Genomic DNA, 18,443 nt, shown 5'->3' on the forward strand with positions numbered 1-18,443 from the left:
AATGTCCTTCGGTACGGTCTGACGGCTCGGCTCTGATGTATCGGTCCGCCCCCGAGTGGTGTTTAATCTCGGCCCGTTTCTGAGCGGCGTTTAATCAGTGTTGCTTTTCTCAGCAGTCACTGGATGAGGCGGTGAATAAGGTGCTTAATGAACAGAACAAGGTTTTATTGAGCAGTGAGTGAAAGCAGCTCGACTCAGTCAATAAACCAGAATAATCTCCTTCTGGAACTGGGCTTTAACCCAATACACACCTGGAGCACATTTATATTCAACTCCACAATAATAATTTATTATAATTATTATTACGCTGGTTGATGAGTTCAGTTCAAAGAGAATTAAAATACCCAGCGTTATTTTACTCCAACACACTCGTTCCTCAGTGACTGAACGCTGGTGAACGTCGCTCACAGTTAATCAGTGTGTGGCCACCAGTTTAACTTGGCGTGCTACACAAGTCAGCCGCCTCACACCGTTTCAGTTCTCTCAGGACAAGAGTTCTGTACACAAGCATTCAGAAAACATTCAGCGTTATTCTGATTATTGAAGCACAACAAATATGCGAGGAATAACTGCGCGTTATTTTGGAATTGAAAATTGGAAAAAATAAATTATGAGAAAAAGGTTTTGGGGAAAAAAAAAAGTGACAGTAAATTAAAAATCTGATGCTATGAGACTGAAACTCATCAAAACGGACAATGAAAATCATCCACCTTTACAGATGCATGACCTCACTTCCTGTTTATAGTTTTTTGTGGTAATATTCATGCATCTCTTGCATATGAGTGGTTTTCAGAATCTCTTTTCTCTGCACCTCAGGGAGGGAAAGTCTGCGATGCTTCCTGCATCATCAATATTTTATTAAATTTGTCGAGAAAAGAAACAAAAACATCCAGTTTCGCAGAACCCGTCCGATTAATAAGCTCCAAGACTCAGTGGGTGGAGCTTAACAGTTCCCGAAGCTTTGATGTGGTTGAACCCAGAGCGAATGTGGTTCTACGCTTCTCAATGTGTGAAAATGCAAAACTCCATTATAGTGCCACCATCAGGCCATCTGAGTCAGTGCAGGGGTCTGAACTCAACCTTCTGCTTACTGAAGCACAAATGTGTGAGGAATAAACTGTGCGTGTTTGATGTGGAGTTCCTGTCACCACCCTGAGACTGATGATTTTCCTCTAACAGCACACCCCAAGTGTTTTATTCCTCTTACACCACAGCAACTCACTAACAATTCCTACTGCCTATTGATTAAAGATGGACATGTCATACTTCTAATGTTCACAGAAAGCAAGTTCCTGTTCTCACATTACAGCAGTGATAAAGTCATTCCTTCGCCAGTCTCTCTCTCTCTCTCTCTCTGTAATTGAGAGAAATAAAACGCAGCTGTTTGATGCGAGTAAGAAACTGTACAGAAGCTTAAAACTCCTAAAGTTCCAGCTTCACTTCTGACTGTTACACAGTGCTGACACTGGAGACTCCTTCCAGAAACCACCACACACACAGTTTATCGTCAGTGGAGTCTCTGCTGGACACATCCCTGTGTACGAGCTGTTACTATAGAAACCATAATGTATTATAATCAGATCTGGTGCATTAATATAAACCTGCACTACAGTCAGAGCTGCTGTTAGAGAGAATTAATCAACACCTTCCGACCAATCAGCATGCAGAGTGTTGGTGTGCCTCACCCTGCTCAGGGTCTCCAGCCGTACACACGTTGCTGTAGTTCTGCCTCATCTCTCTGAAGAAGCTGATGGTCTCCTTCAGGTTCTTCTTGAGCAGCGCTGAGCTTTTGTTGTAGCTCATGAAGACACGATGAAGCTCTCGGGGTAAAGGACTCATCTTCTGGAGTTCCTCCCTCCGTCCTTTCGCATGTCCTCCCTCAGTCATCTCTCTCTCTCTCTCACACACACACAAAGATGGTGATGAAGAGTTCCTCCTCTTCCTCCAAGGCTTTGAGACGAACCTCAGGTCTCAGATCTAAAACCCACCGCCTCTCTCACATCTGCACCTCCTCTCTCACATCTGCACCTCCTGCACGTTGTGTTTTAGAGATGAAGGGAAAAAAGCCACCGGATGTTTTTGTTTTGTTTCTAAGAGTGAAAATTAATTCCTATTCCCTCAGCAGCTTCACTGCAGCGCTGGCGTTTACTTCACATTTTTCAAATCCGAGAGCTGTTTAATGCACTTTAAAAAATCATCATCAGACCCAACCCGCAGGCATCGCAGACATTACAGCCGGACAGTCCGAGTCCTGTGTGTGGAGAGAAAGTATTGGCCCCCCTGCGCCTCACAGCAGCAACAACAAAACCCGAACCACAGTGTGAGAGATCAGATCCCGTCAGAAAGCCGCGCCCTGGCCTGCGGTGTGGGGGAAATACAAGCCGAGAGCAACAAGAAACCCAAACAGAACCGAACCGCGCTCTCTTTATTAGCCAGATGCTAGCTAACTTGTCACAGACAACAGCGTTCTTTAGCCAGGAAGCTAACCCGCTCCACAGCGACCCATCACTCAGGCAGAACCGTGCAAATGCCCGTATCGGAGTCCGAACCCAGGCCTGAGCATTAGAACCCGCTCCAGAACAGCCCGACCCGCCTCACACACACCAGCTCAGATTTTCCACTGCAGTGCGCTCGCGAATAAATCCACACTTCCGGGGTGCACTTTCCAGCGAGGGCCGGTTTGTTTCGTCACAGCGGCGGTGCTGATCCCGGAGCTACTGCGTGTGAAATCCAGCCTGCTCTCGCGCGCTGACTGGGCTTTCTGAAGGCTCGCCCTGCTCCGGTGCATTCTGGGATATGTAGTCACAACAAGTGTCCCGCCCTTTATACGTTAAAACGTGGCGCTATGGTGAAAATTCCCAGTTTCGACATTAATTTTAGTGAGTTAATGTTCTAAGCTGTAAATCTGATCACTTAATTTATTATTTAAGTTTTAAAGGTTTACAGTACAGTCTATTCTGAGAGGAATCCCATTGTCTGGGACGGTTCCGTGTTTATAAAAGCAAGTGGGGAATTTAAAGGTACTTTCTACATTTACTCAACCTCCTGGGACCCGCCCACACGGCTTGTGTTTTGTCTCCACCTGCCGGCGACATGCTGTAACTACACCAAGCGGTTTCACACGAGTCGACAGCACAATGCAGAGCACACAGTTGAGAGTCACACTTGGAAGACGCTCTGGACTCTTACAGTAATGCTTTTATGTCTGAGGACTACAGTTGACTATATGCTCTGGCCCCATCCCAATGCGGCGTGGCGATGTAGCTTACAGCAGGTTATAGTCGCTGAACTGCTGGTTGTCCAGGTGGTGCTCTGAAAACAGTGTGGGCTTTATAGATAATTGGGCTAATTTTGAGGGCACTGCTGGCCTGTTAGGGCGGGACGGTATCCATCCCACTCGGGAAGGTGCTGCTCTCATTTCCTGTAGCATAGGTCATAGTCTCAGAACAGGCCTAGTTAATTTCTGACAATCCAGAGCCAAGGCCAGGGAGCAGACGAACAGGCTAAACCGACTGTCTGCTAGCTGCACAGAGTCGTCACTCAGGGTCCACTACATCGAGGCTGTGTCTGTTCCCCGGGCTAAACAAAAAAGTAGAAATATTCAGAGAGTTTGTTTCAGTAACCTAATCAATATAAAATTAGATCATATTGACTGTACAGCTGCTACCAGCACCTTTGATCTAAAGGTGGGGCTATTAAATATTAGATCTCTTACATCTAAAGCGCTAATGGTTAATGAACTCATTACTGATCAGGAGTTTAATGTACTGTGTTTAACAGAAACATGGATTAAGCCAAATGAATATCTCATCTCATTATCTCTAGCCGCTTTATTCTGTTCTACAGGGTGGCAGGCGAGCTGGAGCCTATCCCAGCTGACTACGGGCGAAAGGCGGGGTTCACCCTGGACAAGTTGCCAGGTCATCACAGGGCTGACACATAGACACAGACAACCATTCACACTCACATTCACACCTACGCTCAATTTAGAGTCACCAGTTAACCTAACCTGCATGTCTTTGGACTGTGGGGGAAACCGGAGCACCCGGAGGAAACCCACGCGGACACGGGGAGAACATGCAAACTCCGCACAGAAAGGCCCTCGCCGGCCACGGGGCTCGAACCCGGACCTCCTTGCTGTGAGGCGACAGCGCTAACCACTCATCTCATTATCTCATCTCATTATCTCTAGCCGCTTTATCCTTCTACAGGGTCGCAGGCAAGCTGGAGCCTATCCCAGCTGACTACGGGCGAAAGGCGGGGTACACCCTGGACAAGTCGCCAGGTCATCACAGGGCTGACACATAGACACAGACAACCATTCACACTCACATTCACACCTACGGTCAATTTAGAGTCACCAGTTAACCTAACCTGCATGTCTTTGGACTGTGGGGGAAACCGGAGCACCCGGAGGAAACCCACGCGGACACGGGGAGAACATGCAAACTCCGCACAGAAAGGCCCTCGCCGGACCCGGGGTTCGAACCCAGGACCTTCTTGCTGTGAGGCGACAGCGCTAACCACTACACCACCGTGCCGCCCAGCGCTAACCACTGTTAAACTAAATTTGCTGTCCCAGAATCTAACAGACAGTCAAAGTCAGGGGAAAAACGAAATGGGGATGTTTTAATGCTGACTCGCCTGAGCAGGTGAGTGTATACGTCATCACTGAAGCCGGAAGTCCACTGAGTCCTTAACTGAAACCCAGAAAATGTTTATAATAATCAGTGATTTGAATAATCTTAAATTAATCAATACATGATTAGAGATCAGGTTGATATATTTTGAAAATGTAAAAGTGTTGTCCTGTTGAATCATTGTGAGTTCACTTAGTGATCTTTAAACACCATCACTGAGTTTCTGTTTCACTGTCGGTCTCAGCTCACTCCAGACTAACAGGAATACTCTCTCTCTCTCACACACCAGCTAGCATGCTCGTCACTGATGATTAGCTCGATGCTAACGTTAGCTAGGCTGGAGAGTGTTTCTTGGGACATGTAGTATTTTGCTCACATCGTGGTTGGATTATATTTGATTAACTTTAAATGTCTAATATGAGATACAAAACGTTTAAGCCTGAAGCAATTCACAAAAGAGTTAAAAACGCGTTTACTGTTACTTCAAAGAGAATCTGATGTGAGGCGTAGAATCGCCTGAGCGCTGTATTTCTACAGGAAATATTAAATCTCAGCAGATTCTACTGCATGTCCTGTAAATCTGTACAAGACACTGACTGTGTGTGCATTATTCCCCATTTTATTCAGATGAAGAAGTGTGTGTGTGTGTGTGTGTGTGTGTGTGTGAATCCTCTCCGGCCTCCACACGCCTCTTCGTGTCTGTTAAGAATGCATTCTGGGGACTGTGTGACTGATATCACTGTAATTACTGACAGTAAAGACGCGTTTTCACTTCTGGAAGTTAAAAGTATTTCTTCAGCTCAGAGTCACCCCGCGTCTCCACCACTGGAAATCTGCTGCAAGTGAATTTTGTTCCTCTCAATAAAATGTTCTCCAAATAAACACGGATATTAATCAGCGAGTCTGAATTATTCATCTGTAAACTGATTCATTTAAATATTCCCCGGACGCGCGCGTGCGATCTTCATCATCTCACACCTTAATGCGGATTTCATTTCCTTTTAAAGAAACCCCCAGCTGTCCAAGCCCCGCCCACACACCAAGCCCCGCCCATGTGTGACTCGGAGCTGAGGGCCGCAGTGTGTCACCTGTGTGGATCAGTGTGTGTGTGGATCAGTGTGTGTCAGTGTGTGTGTGGATCAGTGTGTGTCAGTGTGTGTGTGGATCAGTGTGTGTGTGGATCAGTGTGTGTCAGTGTGTGTGTGGATCAGTGTGTGTGTGGATCAGTGTGTGTCAGTGTGTGTGCAACAGGAGCCGCTGGAGGAGCGCGTGTGAAAGTTTTAGTCCTCCCTGGGAACTCGAGTGAAGTGCACTGGATGAGTGAAGTGCACTGGATGAGTGAAGTGCACTGGATGAGTGGGGTGCGCGGTGACCGGGTGCGCGGTGACCGGGTGCGGATGGAGGCGCGGTTGGGACGCGGAGGGGACACGGCGGCTGTGTCGGAGGGTCACCATGCCGACCGGAAGTGCCCCTCTCCGGGAAAGCGGCACGCGGTCAAGCGGCATCATCACAAACACAACCTGAAGCACAGGTACGACTTCCTGCAGACTCTGGGGAAGGGGACATACGGCAAGGTGAAGAAAGCTGTGGACAGAACAGGAAGACTGGTGAGACCCCGCACTCTCTGAACTCAACTCTCAATGTTTATAGAGAAGAGTAATAAAAAGACATGTTTGTGCTGAACTCGTGTTTACATCCAGATCAGTCCATCCTGCTCTCAACCTGCAGTGTGCAGCTTTTACCTGATTGATTTAAGACACACAGAAATGGACCAGTTTAAAAGAAATAAAGGTTCTTCTCCTTGTTGGAGATCAGTCAGGGACCTTCAGGGTTCAGACACTGCAGGTGACAGCTGAGGGAACTGCTGCAGTCACAAGGAGAGCCGTTTCAACCTACTGTTCTGTTTACCCTGACTGTCATTCCCATGACTTTGTGCTCACGTGCTAGCGTCTCTCACACACACACACACACACACACCAACCAAGCGTAAGCATGCAGTGTCTTATTGTGTTCATGAGGGAAGCATGGCATGAGTCACAGCGAGGAGAAAAACACCGTAAACTGGCCCACTCCCTGTTCACACACACAACAGGTTTTAATCTTCATCCTCTTCATTCTCATCCTGTCAGAAAGGGCTTTCAGTAACCCGAGGGCGTGTGTACAGAAAGACTCCGCTCAGGTTAGCAGCGTGTGAGTTGGAGAAACTGGATTTGTTGATGTTTGTTTCATTTCTTCATTCTGAGCTCCAGAGGTGTGACATCAGCATAGACTTCTTTAGAACCATCAACATAAAAACATTCCCTCTGACTCACACACTCATCTATTTTAAAACCACACATGTTTTTATATTAATTGGTCTCTCTCTTATCCTGATCTGTGTGAATGCATGTGTGTTTTAAATATAAAACATTATAAAAAGAATTCCTCACTAATTCACTTTATTGTGGTGTAAAAATGAGTGGCATGCAGTGATTCAACACATTTATTATTATTATTTTTATTATAGCTAGTTTGTTCACTTATTTGTTGAAAGCTACAAGATGTGACACTAAGTTTATCATTATGACAAGTCCAGTCACCTTAAGTCACAACTGCTCGACATTTCAAAATCACCAGGACGACACACACACACACACTGAGTGAGTGGGTTAGTGAGTTAGTTTGCAGTGTCAATGTAGAGAGAAATAACCCACACAAACTGCTGGAAAAAGCCCTGAAACCTTTCTAGGAAGCTCCACAAAGACTTGAGTGTTTGGATGTTTGTTGTTTTGCACTTTACTGTGTCTTAAAAGGATAAAGATCTCAGTATTTTCCACCTCATGGCCCAGAGACAGTATCACTACTGGCACTCAAACTATGCAGTAACACACCGCGTCTTTATAAACCCCAGCGGTTCTGTAACTTGGCACCTTTTCCTCATAAACAGACTTAATTAATGCACCAGGTGACGATGTTGCACGTGAGTTTAATGTTTTAAATGTTTGTGTGTGTGTTACTAATTCTGACTGGGTGAAATAGTGAAACTGGAGATTTCGGTGTTTATCCCAGTGCAGGATTTACTGAAAGGTTTAAATGATGAACATTTTTTCAGTGCATTTGAGACTTGAAGTAGCATTGATCGCACTGAACCAGCTGATTGTTTACACACACAGTTTATCCTGAGCTAACGCTGTTTAGTGTGTGTTTGTGCGCGTGCAGTGGCTGTGGTGTAGATAAGCATGTCCTTTCCACAGTTTCTCTTCAGTGTCACGCCGTTCACCTCAATCCTACACTTTAACCCTGAGGATTACAACGTTAGCATCAAATTAAACATTTATCTTCAATTCCTGTTCTCTGGTTAATGCAGTTCGGCTTCAGACGCTCATCTGAGGAGCAATGAGGGAGCATGAAGAAATGAGTCAAATTCCCCCAGTGTGGTGATCTCGGTGGTTGTGTGTCATCATGTGGTCAGTACAACACGGACAGGAAGTTCAGCTCAGTGTCCGTAATCAGGCATCACAATACTCAACACATACTGTACACATGTACAGTATTAAACCCACTCACAGTGCATTGTGGGTAACACACGGTGTATGATCACTCCAACATCAGATACACAACAGCAAGAAGCAGATCACCGTCTCTGTGGGTTCTCGTGTTTGGGATGGAACCTTAACACAGCTGATTTCACTTGAAAGGTGTGAGATGACATCAAGAATCGATACCAAGTCTGGCATGAGAGTCTCAGCATTCAGGTTTCACCGTGGGGGTGGGTTCAGAAGGTGAGAATGGGGCACCAGTGACTGAACCCTGAGATGGAAGAAGAAGACATAACAGGACAAAAATAAAGGAAAAATCATTTTGGGCTTTTCCCCAGCGAGAACTTCCTCTTTCCTGGTTATCACTGTTTCACTGTCCTGAAGTGTTTTAATTCCAAACGTTTCTCACGGTTCTGGTGGACGACAGATGGGTGGAGCAAAGAGACAGGGAGTGGGGAGAAAGGACAAAAGCGAAAAGGATGGACAAAGGGAGAAAGGTGAAGATGAAAGATTGAAAAGAGAGAGTCTGACTATGGAGAGGGAGTGAGACAGACGCAGAGTGAGACAAAGGCTCTGTGCTCTTGTTGGAACATGTTTGATTAAGGACGTGCTGAGACGTGAATAGTTTTCCTGTTTTGTTTTTTTCTCCCTCCCCCCCGAACTGGTCTGTGTGTTTGAGAAAGGAGAGAAAAGAGAGAGTGAGTGATCTCATGACTGCAGGACTTATCCTCCACATACTGTATCTGCACCAGGCTTCTCTAAAAATAGCAGAGAGAAACACAGGTGGTGAAAACAGAATGGACTAATCTCCTGAGGAGGAAATGCCAGGCGCGCGTCCCAGTGAACGTGACTAAATTTAACTTGTCCAAACTGCCCTCTGTTATTTCCTGTCAGGAGACACGCTGGAAATCCACCGAAAGATAAAAACCTGTCGAGACCCGTCTCTAACCACTGCAGACTTCCACATAATCACTCCCTCACTTCCTGCTGCGTTGTGGGTAAATGCAGACAAAATGAAGTGAACTGTGGAGCTGAACAGATAAACACCATCAGCCTGAACATATCTACAACCACAAACCCGCACCACCCTCATTCAACACTATACAACACCACATGACACTCAGCCCAGAACTCCAGTCATTTTTAATTTTGGAAACCAACATTTTGAACACACACACACACACACACACACTGCTTAAAGTTACTTCCTGGATTATTCAAGTGTAAAACATCAGTATTGAGGTCAGCTGGTACTCAGAAGTAAAATGTGATGAATGAATCCCCTGAAGAGGGCCAACTGTATGTTCCTGATACACACAGGTGTCATGATGAGTGTGTGTGTGGCCTCTGACATCTGTTACTCACCCTCTGTCTCGCCTGTCCTGGAGGTCCCTGACGACACACACAGGTCCATGGAGTCTCAAGAATTTTCTCTCTTTCTCTCACACACACACACACACACACACACACACACACCAGTCTAATCTGCAAGTGAAGGATAGCATGTTAGAGGGTGAAAAAGTGTGGAAAGGAGAAAAGGGAGAAATGATAAGTCGTGTTTGTGCTATGGGTGTAATCTATCATGTGGTGTGTGTTGTGTTTCCACTGCAGGTGGCCATCAAATCCATCAGGAAAGAAAATATTAAAGATGAGCAGGACCTGACACACATCAGGAGAGAGATTGAGATCATGTCGTCCCTCAATCACCCCTACATCATCACCGTATACGAGGGTAGGTCTGAAGTGTAATAAACAGCAGGGGGGAATTCTCCGAGGGTGGGGGCAAATCTACAGTTCACTTCATATGTGTACAATAAATAAATTCCCCCTTTGAAGTGAGCGCTGTTCTCAGTCGTGTGACTGTTGGATGTAAACCCAGGAGAAACACAAGTGTGAAACGAGGCGGCACTGGAAGTGAGAAGTTAAATGGTGTTAAATCTGAGACTGTGTTCATTATTATATCAGGAGCTTAACAAGAAAGCTGAGAAGTTCATGATGTTGGGAGACTGCATTATTACTGTCACCCAAAGTCTTTTGTTTAGTCACGATTCAGATTAAATGAGCGCATCTTCTGTCTGTCATGTGGTGTGTATGTAGGTCTGTGTCATATACTGTAAACGTTTCTTTCAATGGCAGATATGTTCTATAAAAAAACTATAATGGAGAGAATATAATGAATGCAATCAAAGTACAGATATTAACGTGTGTGTGTGTGTGTGTGTGCGCAGTGTTTGAGAATAAGGATAAGATTGTGATTGTGATGGAGTACGCCAGTAAAGGAGATTTATTCGACTACATCAGCGAGAGGCAGATCTCTGAGCGAGAGGCCCGACACATCTTCAGACAGATTGTCTCAGCTGTGCACTACTGCCATCGGGTAAATCTCCTCCTGACTACTGCACTCCGTCTGCTCTACACGTCTAGCCTCGTTCTGACACCATACGCAAGTTATACACACAATGTTTCCCTCAGGAATATTTTTAACATTTTAATCAAGATGTCTGATTTATTATCCAGTTTGTGTGGCTGTATATTCCACTAGCGTGCGCACACAAATCTCTGCCTTATATAACCACACAGACATGAAACGGTAGCAATGAAGCAACAGAAATTGGACAGAAACAAAGGCCAGGAACATTCTCTGCGTGCATGCGTTAGTTACATAACAGCGTGCGATGTGAAGCTCCACCCCGTAACAACACTGAAACTTCAATGTGTGATTAAATTAAAATCAAATTGTGAAACTGCAGGCCATTTTAAAAAGTGATTTAATTATTTCAATAAATTTGACATTTAGATTTTTTTCCCCTGAGGAATGTAATGGTTGATGCCCACATCAGGCGAAATCTATTACCTCAGAAAACATGATTACCCAATAGACTGGTTCTGATTGTTTGTTTATCTGTGTAAATTGAATAAATGAGATTAGAGGTCATCAGGAGGAATCTGAGCAATTGTGTGTCTAAAAAAGGAAATATTTTTGTTGATCCCAAACAGAAGCAATTTGTGGACTTGGAAGTGGCTGTTTTGCATTTTTTTTCCTATTTTCCTGATGTGCATGTTTGCTCAAATTCCTCCCCCCCCCACACACACACACACCTTCCCCTTTTTTCTGGTCTGCATTTTCATTCCTCCTCTTTTCCCCGTAATGATCTCTGGTTTCTGGGAATCCGTGAGCTGAAGGTATTCCCTCCTGCCGAGAAGTACAACAGGGCGGCATAGCTCACATTCCACACGCTGTGTCTTTTTTTTTATTTAAATGACCTTATTTAGAGATTGGTAAAACAGGATAAGCAGACTGAACCGGTTAGATTTCTACTGAGCAGACCACAAACCTGTACTGACACAAATAAACGTGTACATCTACAGCCGTGATCAGAAATTTACATTCAGGGACATGAGTGTGATGGCAATTTTGGACTTTCAGTGACTTTTCTTTGAACTGTTCTTTTTCTGTGGCAGAATGATTACAACATCTCTAACAGGGGAAAAAAGAGAATTTGATCTTAATTTATTTTGGGTTTTCTGAACTCAAAACAGGGTCAAAAATATATGTACACCCAGTTTGATGATTAGTTCAGTGGAGCTGAAATTTTCAAAATGTCTAAACTTGCCAAGGCCTCTGAACTTCCTGTTAGTGATGATTGACTGCAGCTGGAAGCTTCTCTGTGCACAACATAGAGTTTGACTGACCAACACACAGTACAATGGGTAAAGTCCAAGGAGCTCAGTGCAGATCTGAGAAAGAGGATCACAGATTTACACACAGGAATGTCTCCTGGAGTCGTTTCTAAACCTCTGCAGATCCCAACATCATCGGTTCCAATGATTTATATGCAAGTACAAGTTATCGAAGGGTGGAGCTACTTTGTTGGAAGAAGATCCAAACTACCCCCCTCACCTGAGGGGAAACTGGTTCAGATGTTCAGGGACCCAGGCCTGCCATGAACTGGAAGCTGCTGTCTCCAGTCAGGAGAGTTTCACATCCCCATAGACTGAGAGGCTGCTGCCCAAGAAAGAAGCTCCTGCTCCAAAAGCCACACCTTTGAGCTTGCATAAAGTTTACAGTTGATCACATGGACAAAGAAAAAGCCTTCTGGAGGAAAGTTTGATGGTCAGATGAGACAGAGATTGATGTGTTTGGTCACAATGACCAGAGATACAGAGGAACAGTGCACCAGGTGCTCAGCATGGTGGTGGCAGCATCAGGCTCTGGGGCTGCATTCAAGTGGATGGAAGAATAAAGAAGGAGGATGACCCCAGAATTTTTCAGCAGAACCTCAAACCATCAGAAACTTGGACACAGTTGTGTGTTCCAACAGAACAAAAGACCCCAAACACATATCAGAGCTGGTTGTGGATAAAATGGCAGAACATGAAGCTTAAAACGAGTCCTGACCTCAACGCTATCGAAAATATGTGCACTGTGATTAAAAGTCAGGTCTGTTCCAGGAAACACACACACACTTATTTGAACTCGACCAATTCTGTCAAGAAGGGAGGACAAATATCCAACCAGAATTCTGACAGAAGCTTGTTGATTGTGAATGTGTCTGGTGAAGGAGAGACTCGCTCGGGGGCATTTAACCAATATTAGGTGGCTGCTTGTATGATTATGACCCTGTGCTGATTTCATAAAACCCAAAATAGGTTAAAACCATTTTTTTTTCATATTAAAGATGACTGTTGTATAATCATTCTGCCACAGAAAAAGAACCATTCAGAGAAATCACCGAAAGCCCAAAATTGTCATGACATTTTGTCATGTGTGTAAACTTCTGACTGCAGCCATCTACGTAAATCAGAGTTGGGTTAATTATAGAGCAGGGTGAAGAAAATGGACAGAAACCAAAAACCTCATATGGATTTAAGCGGATAAAGAACTGACATTAACTACAACAAATATCAAAAGCACAATATACCATAATAATAATAATAATAATAAAAATAATAAAAAATCTCAGTGTGATCTCATGTAAAAAGTTCATGGTATAATTTTAAAAAAAAAGGATACAGGACTAAAACTACATCAAATGGAACCAAAAAAAAACCCAAAAAACAATCATTAAACAGAGCCTCACCGAATAAGAGTTGGGACACAATAAAGAGAGAGTCTAAAAAGCACAATGTCCAATAAAAGTCCTGACGTGTGCGCTACACTAAACATTTTATACACTACAGACCATAAATACTTTTTTTTTTCTAGCATATTTCTCTCACCTAAAGATCTGAAAGCACAGAATAACCCTTAAAGTAGGCTCTTTATTGTGCTTTTGAGGTTCTCTCTTCATGGATTTTGAGGGAACTTTGCAGCTGTAGTCATTTTGTTTAATTGGCAGTTTGTTTTAATGCCACGTTTTTACATTCCTCTCTTACAGAATGGCATCGTGCATCGTGACCTGAAACTGGAAAACATCCTGCTGGACGCAAACGGAGACGTGAAGGTGAGACACACCACGCCGAACCAGCGAGTGAACACGTACCAATAAAGCTCACACCCTTTGTGTGTATATGCAGTGAGCTATTTTGCATTTGTGAAACACACACACGCACCCTTTAGTATCGCCCGCACTGTAGATTTTGTTCATCACACCTGTGTTGGAAAGTCACTGTGTTTATCTGTAGTCTGTTTTCATTGGTCAGCATTTTAACTATAAATAAACAATAGCTGCGTCTCATTTAGGATTCAGTTTCAGCAGACGTCAACACTTTATTGACGTGCTTTGCACGTTTATGCCCGCTATTGCTCACCAGCCTCACGGCTTCAATCCAAACACAACATGGCTTTGTGTTCATGTGCAGAAAAGTGGCGTCAAGTTAGGAAGTTCCATACGCTGCCTATCAGTTACCGTGGCAAACTACAATGGGGCACAAACACACACATCTGACTGAAGAGATGGTAAGAGAGTGATGTTAATAGCATGGCTGTATTTTCAGATTGCTGATTTCGGTCTGTCGAACCTGTACCAGAGAGACGAGTATCTGCAGACGTTTTGTGGTAGCCCACTGTATGCCTCTCCTGAGATTGTTAATGGACGGCCGTATAAAGGGCCAGAGGTGGACAGCTGGTCTCTGGGCGTCCTCCTGTACACGTTGGTGCATGAAGCCATGCCATTTGACGGCCATGACTACAAGACGCTGGTGCGACAAATCAGCACTGGAGACTACCGCAAACCCACCAAGCCATCAGGTATTTATTCTCTTTCAGTTCTTTTAAACAGGACTCCCATTTTGGGCAAACTCCTGTCAGATAACTTGTGTAATGTGCACGTCCTTTATTTCCTCATGGGGTATCTTCCTTGGAAAAGCCACCATTTAGGATTTGAACCGATACCGAAGCAAAATTCAGTAAAACGCCAAAAAGCCATAGGTCAAATTGGAGGCAACTGAGGAAGACGACTATACTTATGTTTAAAGAGATGTCCTTTATGCTATATTAGCTTTTTAATATATATCAGTAGCATAATACACTAATACTATATCAGATAGTATTCTGTATGGCTACAATATTGATAATGTAATTCTGCTATGATAACACTACAAACTTTGTGCTGTAAATTATTCTTACAGCATGATTTTAAATAGCCATGATAAAGAATTTACACCGAGTCTCCTCCCTCTCCATACAGATGCATGTGGTTTGATCCGCTGGATGCTGATGGTAAACCCTGATCGCAGGGCGACTCTAGAGGAAATTGCAGGCCACTGGTGGCTTAATTGGGGCTACCAGCGTCCTCTCGTCGCTGAGAATGAAACAATGGGAACAACCACCACCACATCACAATTGAGCAACTCTGCCCGAATCACTGATTGGCTTCGAAGAACGTCTCGACCTCTGCTGCATAGCGGCTCAAAAATGCGGTGTCTTCTACGTCCAGGAGGTGGAGTCACGGGAGATGCGCCCATCACTCGTCAGCGCTCGATTCGCAGGTCACGCAAAGAAAACAATGTCTCTCAGAGCATGCAAGAGAACACTGCACCCAGGCCATTTAAAGGCATCCTGAAAAAACGTGGCAGCTTGAAACAGAAGCCGTGTGGTGAACCGCAGGTTCCTTTGGAGGAAAAAATGACTAACGCAATAATGGCACCACCTGTAGCTCAATCTCCACCTCCTCCCCCAGCCCCGCCCCCTCGCAAGGGTATCCTGAAGAAGCCAGTAGAGAGGGAATCGGGTTATTATTCCTCATCCACTGAAAGCAGCGATTCCACTCAAACACCACAACTTGAGCCGTGTACTACAATGCCACCACGATGTAAAGGAATCCTTAAACGTAATGGAAAATTTTCCTCCGGTGTTTTGCAAGAATTTGGGGAATTCGGCTCGCTTGACCAGCTAGCGGCCTCCCTTCCACCAGGAGGCGTCAGATCTCGTCCCAGTACAGCAATCAGTGAGGACAGCATCCTTTCATCGGAATCCTTTGATCGGTTAGACTTGCCTGATCGTCGTGAACCTGCAATGAAGGTGGATCGTCCAGCGCGGGGCGGCCCCATGCGTGGCTGTGTTTCGGCTGACAATTTACTCGACCTGAAGGAAAGTGGGCAGGAATTATGGGATACTGACAAGATGAGAGAAAGCTCGTTCTCCATCACAGATTGCGAAAACGTGATCGAGGTCTACAAGTCTGCCTCTCATGGCACCCATGGTAGCTGAAACTCTCAATACAAATAGCAAAACTTCTTCAAATCTGTCAAGTCCAATACAGGACATATTCTGATTCTGCGTGGGAATGGAATCAATGTGGAGACAGTAGTCCTGGTGCAGGGAAGGACGACTAGCCCGAGTTAGATAAGCTTCCACGTTCAGACTCTCGGAGACTGTCTCCATCACATGACCCTTTAATGGTGGTGGAAGTAGAGCTAGCTGAAACTAGATATTTTACATTTAAGATGTGGTTGTCAGGTCAGCATAAGTCCATTACAGTTTTGCTTGAGATGCTCTACAAAGGATGTTTATTAGTGGAACCAAAATGGGGTAGAAAAGGGAATAGTGTTCGTCAGTAGAGAAAAGCAAAATGGGCCAATCAGCTGCTGTTCAAGAGGCGATTCTCCTTTTACACAACATTTCTTTGATGCATTTTTGACTGGAGGCTGCAGCCTCTCTGTCAGACTGGGGCCTTGTTTTGTGAGACCTAAGCTTGAGCATGAACCAAAGATGCTGAAAGTACACTTTTTTAAAAAACACCTTTTAAGGGGCAATAATCGGACTACAGAGAACTGAGGAACAGAAAAAATCGAAAAGAAAGCTTTTGGTTTATGATCTGCAATCTGAAATGACTGCAGCTCAGAGTCCATTAGTGATAAGATGTTTTTTAATACAACAAAGTTTGTTAACCTTGTTAAAGATTAACCTTTAAGACAGACGGTTATCAGTCCTGTTCTTGGCTGACACACCAGATCAGACACGGCTATTTATTGCTTTAGGAATTTACTTTTGTGATAAGGATTAGAGGTAAATAGACTGTGGTAAGAAGTTTGTAAAAACAGTTTTGTAAGTGGCACTCGCTCATTGAGGCCTCTAAGTGAAAACACTTATTGTATTGTTTTTTTGTTCCCCCCTTCTCATTGTTGGACAAAAGCAAGTTTTTCAAAAACAATGAGATTGTGAGGAAATGAAGGCAGATATCCATTTTGTTGCGTCTGTCTGATGTCAAGAATTTTTTTGACAATTTAAATTATCATTTTATTTCCATGACAGTTCAGAATACCATATTGATCTTAAGCTTCTACAGTTTAACTGTCATTTCATGGGGGAAACTGCAGTAACGATGTTACAGTGCAATACTGCTCGTCTTAACCTGGAACGTGGCCAACACTTGAAAAAACGTGGTGTGTATTTTTGATGTGGATGTTCTCATCAGAGACGATCTGTCCATGCGTGAAACAAACCCTGTAACGTTGTCGGGTCAACGTTTAAACTGTGTCTGACCTTTTGTAGCGTATGGCTGAAACCGGTACTGGATCAGTGGGTCAATAAAACCTCAAACACAACTATTATTCATTCTCATCTTTTCATTTCATATCTAAGGCACGGGCTTTGATTTAGTTTTATGGCTCGAGTAATAAAGTCTGACTATTTTAGGTTTTTGAGAAACCCAAGATCAAAGCTGCCGTTAGCCATTTCACATGATCTACTTAAGTCTCTGAAAAACTAGACATGTACCAATAATCAGTTATGTAACATACTGAGACATTCACTCACCTGAGATCCACCGGAGAGGAGATGGAAGATAACAGCATTCTGTTTCTGCTGATACTTATTTTGAACAAATTAAAAGAATAATATTTTAAACTGTTATACTGATATAAAACATGGCTTTGAGAGAAAAGAGAGCAATATTTCACTTCTCTTGTAATGTGAAGTTAAACAAAACAATAAGATGAACTAATCCCAAATAAATATATATTTTTTTAAAGACCAGTGGTGTATTATTTAATTTCTAAAACTCTGGTTTCACTCTCACACTGAGTGACATCTTGAAGGCATCATTGGTCCAGTGTGCAAAGGTCAAATGGGAAATACAAACACTGTGCAAAAACAAATAAAATGTGAAAGAACTGCGCTGTGCATGCAGTTTCACACGGACAACAAACACAGCTTAACATTTAAAACAAACAACACGTTATATCAAGAGGTGCAGCTTAGTGAACTAAAAGCTTTATGAACTCTCAAACCGAAAAGCAGCAGTTTAGTTAATTGTGCTTGTGTGCTGATTGATTTATTCTGAGAAGGAAAACAATGGAGAGTTTTTTTTTTTTTTTTGAGCATTTAGTGCAGGTCCAGCTTACACATGCAATTCCAAATGACTGACCCTTCTAATTAGGGCCCGAGCACCGTTCGATGCGAGACCCTATTGTTTTTCGAAGGATTCTTCTTATTTTTCTGCCGCATTTGGCCTTATTTGAGGCATTTCCCATGCACGAAAACTCATGAAATTTGATACACACGTCAGTCATTGTCATCGCTACTCAGCCACAGACTTGTGGCCCAGGGACTTCATAGCGCCCCTTTTTCCATTTCCCATTGAAATGAATGGGTAGAACTTTGGAGTGATGATGTCATAAGGCCATTTGGAGTGAAATTACACATGGTCGTACTCGTAACGTGCTCCTCCTAGACGGCTCATCAGATTCATGTCAAACTTGGCAAACATGATGCCAAGATATTGCTGAAGCTGAATTGCTAAGGGATTTTTGGTATGTTGTAATATGTTGAAATATTATAACATATACCAAGGTATTGCTGAATGTTGAACTTGATATCTTGTAATATGATTCTGATTCTCTT

At 43.8% G+C, this 18,443-nt stretch overlaps 2 protein-coding genes across 3 annotated transcripts in view; one reads left to right on the forward strand and one right to left on the reverse strand.

Annotated features, from left to right (window-relative positions):
* dstyk (dual serine/threonine and tyrosine protein kinase) overlaps positions 1-2,772 on the reverse strand; it is a 29,868-nt gene extending 27,096 nt beyond the window's left edge. For both annotated transcript variants that reach the window (XM_060910131.1, XM_060910130.1), the window contains exon 1: positions 1,686-2,772. In XM_060910131.1, the coding sequence (XP_060766114.1) occupies positions 1,686-1,887 (202 nt within the window). In that variant the 5' untranslated portion in view covers positions 1,888-2,772. The remainder of the gene's footprint in view (positions 1-1,685) is intronic.
* Positions 2,773-5,729: 2,957 nt separating this feature from the next.
* Positions 5,730-17,152, forward strand: nuak2 (NUAK family, SNF1-like kinase, 2). The gene is made up of 6 exons (XM_060910133.1): positions 5,730-6,247; positions 9,770-9,890; positions 10,387-10,535; positions 13,537-13,602; positions 14,096-14,348; positions 14,788-17,152. The coding sequence occupies exons 1-6, from the start codon at positions 5,957-5,959 to the stop codon at positions 15,807-15,809; spliced, it is 1,902 nt and encodes a 633-aa protein (XP_060766116.1). The 5' UTR covers positions 5,730-5,956; the 3' UTR covers positions 15,810-17,152.
* The last annotated feature ends 1,291 nt before the right edge of the window (positions 17,153-18,443 follow it).

This window comes from Neoarius graeffei, chromosome 26 (genome assembly GCF_027579695.1).
Source record: "Neoarius graeffei isolate fNeoGra1 chromosome 26, fNeoGra1.pri, whole genome shotgun sequence".
NCBI classification, from domain to species: domain Eukaryota; kingdom Metazoa; phylum Chordata; class Actinopteri; order Siluriformes; family Ariidae; genus Neoarius; species Neoarius graeffei.

What these genes read in the sequence shown, in the direction of transcription:
- nuak2 (XM_060910133.1), top strand. Translation starts at nt 5,957, where the DNA reads ATGAGTGAAGTGCACTGGATGAGTGAAGTGCACTGGATGAGTGGGGTG. An exon ending in TGGACAGAACAGGAAGACTG is followed by an intron (nt 6,248 to 9,769) that starts GTGAGACCCCGC and finishes TTTCCACTGCAG; the next exon opens with GTGGCCATCAAATCCATCAG. An exon ending in CAAACCCACCAAGCCATCAG is followed by an intron (nt 14,349 to 14,787) that starts GTATTTATTCTC and finishes CTCTCCATACAG; the next exon opens with ATGCATGTGGTTTGATCCGC.